Raw genomic sequence first — 5,257 nt, 5'->3', positions numbered from 1 at the left:
GATGCCGGCGGCGAGCGGCGCCGACGCGGACGTGCCCGTGTGCGTCACCGTACAAGAGTGGTGCAGGTCCGTTGTTACCACCTGTACAGGTAAATTTTTAGTCATAAAGCTAAAAAATATAGTAAAAATAATTTAGTAAACACCACAAGGTTTATGAAATCAATCTGACAATTTCATCATTAGGATTAAAAAAGGAATTTCCATACTGTGAACATTAAAATGAAAAATTCAGCATTATCTACTTCACTTGGTCTTGATACACTAGGTTATCGTCGTTCACATCCAAATATCAGTCGTCATTTATTTCTCAACACGTTACTTTTACGCAATTCATGTTCTCACCCTTAAAACTTCTCACTTTAAAAGCTTGCAATTCTTTCAATCCTACCTGTTTCTCGTTAATAGCTCCGCTGCTGTAAGTAGTAGCTAACGTAGAGCTGCACATCTCTGAGTACCAGGGCACCTCGCCACGCTCCGTCGCCGAGGATATCGATAGCGTCCAGATAGAGTTTGTATAACCGTCGCAGTTGCAATTATCGTGCTCCCGCCCACCGTTCCCCGACGCCCATACGAATATTGAACCTTTGCCGTTACGACCCTAAAAACGAAGACATTGTTAGACAAAAAATTCACCAATCTCTATAAGAGAATAAGAGAGAAAAGTAGAGATATGTTAGCACCAGAAATCACATCATTATTATCACATACCTTAGTAACACCTTCAATGAACGCCCTGGTAGCAAGCTCACCAGGCCCGTCGACAGTCTTCCCATCATCATCCGGTCCCCAGGAGGCGCTGTAGATGTCCACGTGTTGAGGGTTCAGGCTGAGCGACCTGGCTTCCACCGCGTCAGTGACGTCACCGTCCAACATACGTACACCTGATTGACATAGTTTAGGCTTGTAGCAAACCGTGAAAGCGAACTGAGGAAGCTTCACAGGAAATACATGATCAAGAACGAAAATGAACGCAAAGATTGCTCCACTTTGATTTGGTTTTGTATTGTTAGTGAACTGCTTAATGGATCGCTGGGATAAACCAAATATACTTTACATGTCAAGGTCAAATCAAAATTGGGTTCGCTTCGGTTTTGGTTAGTTTTCGACTGTATACCACAAACGTTGATTATATTTGGAAGATATAATTTTATATACCTCTTGCTATTGAATGAACGTTGTGTTTTATTTTTAAAGTTAATAATATAGTTACTTTGTTGTTGTTGGACAACGTCTTGTAATTATTATCAAGTGCACAAACCATTTGTTTACTGAATACTAATTTTATAAATGGATTGTATTCTTTTTAATAAAAACAAATGAACAATGATTAAAAACCATTTTTCATTTACAACTTTTTCGTCCCCGGGTTTTATATTCCAAAAATTATTAGTACTCGGTTTCGCAATAAAGGGGCTTTATATAAAATTTCACGTGCCTAGGTTCGTTAAATTCGGTGTCGTATCAACTATCAACATAAATTGAGTCAGCCGGGTGAAATTAAATATTACACGACAATAATCATTTATAGCGTACTAGCTTTCGCCTGTGACACCGTCCGCGTGAAATAAAAAAAAAAACAAAAGTGATTAGCCTTTATGTTCTCTTAGACTATCCTCCACATCTATACCAAATTTTATCTAAATCAGTTCAGCCGTTAAGCTTAAAACTCTAACAAACATCCATCCATCCATCTAAACTATTGCATATATAACATTAGTATAAAGTATTATAGTATGAAGTATGATTATTATTCCTAAATGTAGCTTTGGACTGACAAATCCACAGGTAATCAATTATTTTTTTTGTAAGATGTATAACGATATAAACTCAAAAACTACCGGACCGATTTTAATAATTCTTTTGTCTCGACAAAGCTACATTGTCAATGAGATATATAAGCTCTATTTTTTTAGTTACTGTCAAGCAAAAAAAGTTGTGGTACGCAATTCAGACTAGAAATAGTTACATGATAAATTTCAAGTATAATGTAACCATACTCTACAGTCACACTAGGTGGAAAGCATAACAAAAGCGATTCCAAATTATCGTTTTTTATCTGTCTAAATTCTATAAAAAGGCATTAAGATCTTCCATTGTAACTGTTAAAAACTATATTTAACATTTTACGTGATAATCATAAAATAATGGCCAATTAAAACTTCCACGGCCGTATGAAATGTGTACACAAGGGAAGCACTTGTGGTACGTAAATGATATGTGGCATTATCTTGTAATTACTATTTATAGCGCTTGTGAGTTTTTTATATCTCATATCAACTGTTACATTTCAACAAAACACAATTCCCAATACATGAAAACATTGCACATTGCAGAACTGGATTATGGGATTGATAGGTTCTAAAGCGGTTATATAGATGTTGACGCAAGGAAATTTTTTTTACAAGGTTCTAATCAAAACTAAACACCCTGAAGCGCAATCAATGACCATCGGATGAAGGCTAGGTCACAGATTAGTACGAAATATTAGTATTGCAGCAATGGTTACAATTCTAAACTATGAGTGTGGTACATCTTCTCTATTTTTTACTTCGGTACTTCTTACCTCCAACACTAGCTCCGAACGCGACGCCAACAGCGCACAACGAGTTGTTAGCGGTGGCAGCAACCTCGCCCGCGCACCGTGTGCCGTGCCTATTGGAGTCTATCATGTCGTAACGCGGCTGAGGGTCGGAGTCGTGTGAGTTTACGTCATACGATGCCATCGGATCCTGGAAAAGATCAGTAAGTTTTATTTCTTTTAACGATTGAAACTTTATACATTTTGTAAACTATATCGGTGGGGAAGGCTTATGTTCAGCGGTGGAAGACCTAATACTGATAATGATGATGATATCCATTTTTTACTGTTATATGTATATCTTTTGTCCAAAGCTATTTCGTGGTATTTAAAGAAGTGTTTCGACAGCGCCAGTGGAAATGGTACATATATTCTTAGAAGTAGATGTACGTAAAAATTACGTGGCCAATTGCCTTAGTGGAAATTGGGTTTATTGGGAGTTAAGATAATTAAGTTTTGCATAAAACTTTCTATTCATTGGTACTAAAATCTTTGCAAAACGAAATCCCCAAATATATTTACAAATAAAAGTTATTCACAATAAATTCTAAGTTATTGGTTACCCTAATTTTACTTTCTATCTTACATTTGTCAATTACACTTCTTAAATACGACATTTTTAGATATATTTAAATGTAAAAAAGACTATCGTATTTTAATAGAATACATATGGCAACATTACAAAAATAGGACGTACAAAAACGCAAATGTGATTCATTTGTCCTTTCCTGACAATAACGGTCTCTCCTGTTTGAGAGCTGAAATATGAATGAAGATTCACGACCGTAATAGATCACGTAACTTGAAACTCGCCTTTTTTTCTGACAAATATTGCTTCGCATAACGGTCCCTTGCCGAGCCATATCTCCGGATTTCGCCAATGTTTTTTCACATCACTTTATAACGGCATTTGAATCAAAGGTGTGAAGGAGTGTTTTATTTCTATTGAAATTGCTTAATTTTATTGCAGTGATAAGTTTGTTTTATTAATAGGTAAGTTTCTTCATACAAAAACATTGTTGCCAAATATCGCAACAAATAACATGAATCAGAAAAAGTTACACTAATTCAGATACTTTGATACAGCCACCTAATATTCATTGTCTCTGACGTCAAGCGGATCTTTGAACAGTTATTTATCTTTTTTATAGTTTTATGATATAGAAGTAGAGGTAAGGTAAATCCCCTTGCAACAAATAACCCGTGACTGTAACATTACTTACGTAATTAGCGATGAGATCAGGATGGTCAGTTTCAAGGCCGTCGTCCAGTATTGTGACCACGACTCCTCGGCCGGTGATGCCCTCCTGCCACGCAGGGATCACGTTCATGTCTAAACCACCGCCACGGTTCTGCAAACAAGTCACATTGTAGTCTGACCAGTATTTTTATGTTTGGAAACCACGAGCGTATTAAATAAACAACCCCGACCACGTGGTAATGGATTCCAATCGCGCAATTTAATTTGTATCGTGATCATTCTAGCATCAGCGTAGAGCTTAATTGGAATGAATTTTTGAATATTTGTATTTAGAGTATAAACGAATTTCTAAAAGTCTAAACTGGATAACTTAATATGACAGTAAATTGAGTACAACTTTAATACTTTTTGGCAAACATTTTTTGGACTACGTTTGCGTAACTTTCGTTTACATTTAATTTGGTACAGAGTTTCAACTCACCAGATACCACATATGCGACCACTTGGGGTCGTTGAGTAGGAACCTGGGGTCGAGGGAGCGCAGGCGGCCCTTGACGCGCGCCCGCTGCAGCTCCCGTCGGCCAGCTTCGCGTTTCGTACCCACTGAAGGGTACGGATCTGATGTTACCGTCTCAACTACAACAAAAATAATACTTTTATATAGTTGTTTGAGCACAACAACAGCTTTGAATTGAACTAATGAAATACTGCGAGGTAACAGAACAAAGGCGTCACGTAGAATCAATAGATCAAATTTCCGTCTTAAATATTTCATTCCATCATTGCCTTTATCTATTTACTTAAATTATGCTAGGTTTCATAAGTTACCATTCGTTTTATCCTAATATACCTAGTAAGACATTAATGTTATGATGATCTTTTGAAGTTTGGAAATGAAATTCATGAATTTATCAGACAAAAAATCACTAATGGATGGTTAAACGGAGCAGGGAAAGTGCCCATAAGAGTTTATTTGGTATCTTTGGAATCCTTTACCTGTAGTACCGTTATTGTATAATATCTGGAAGTCCCTCTTTTTCCTGGAGAGGGCGCGCTGCTGTTTCGCCCAATGTACTCTGACGTCATTCTCCAGCCTGCCGTGGTGCTCTGCCGCCGGTCGCAGCGACCGCCGCGACACCGAGTTGTGATGAAAGTGGAAGTGGTTGTCGAATATCTACGACAAACAAATGTTATTTAGAAACATTACACACTTTTTAATGAACATTAATTCGCTAAACTTTAATACATTTGTATATCTAAACAAAATTTTGGGAAACTCCTTTCATGGGCTAGTTTTAATAATTATATGTCTTTTTCTACAGAGTTTGATATGTAATAAAACTTAACTAAAAATATACTAGGTCACACTTTTATTGCAACCAAACAAAATTACCTAAATATAACGTCCTTAGATCTCATCACTGATTCTTACTATAAGACATCACTTGCACCTTCCAAAACTATCTAACCTTGTATTC

The 5,257-nt window shown here is 36.8% G+C and overlaps 1 protein-coding gene across 1 annotated transcript in view; it reads right to left on the bottom strand.

Annotated features, from left to right (window-relative positions):
• The window catches only part of LOC106110216 (furin-like protease 1), a gene marked incomplete at its 5' end in the record, with an annotated part of 17,156 nt that extends 12,203 nt beyond the window's left edge, over positions 1-4,953 (bottom strand). Inside the window, 7 exons of the mRNA XM_013291955.1 lie at positions 1-81; positions 389-598; positions 709-881; positions 2,564-2,729; positions 3,802-3,930; positions 4,261-4,415; positions 4,776-4,953. Of these exons, the coding sequence (XP_013147409.1) occupies positions 1-81; positions 389-598; positions 709-881; positions 2,564-2,729; positions 3,802-3,930; positions 4,261-4,415; positions 4,776-4,953 (1,092 nt within the window). The remainder of the gene's footprint in view (positions 82-388; positions 599-708; positions 882-2,563; positions 2,730-3,801; positions 3,931-4,260; positions 4,416-4,775) is intronic.
• Between the last annotated feature and the right edge of the window lie 304 nt (positions 4,954-5,257).

Source organism: Papilio polytes, unplaced genomic scaffold (assembly GCF_000836215.1).
Source record: "Papilio polytes unplaced genomic scaffold, Ppol_1.0 DF824247.1, whole genome shotgun sequence".
Classification (NCBI taxonomy): Eukaryota; Metazoa; Arthropoda; class Insecta; order Lepidoptera; family Papilionidae; genus Papilio; species Papilio polytes.
This window is presented reverse-complemented; position numbering and strand designations above follow the sequence as displayed.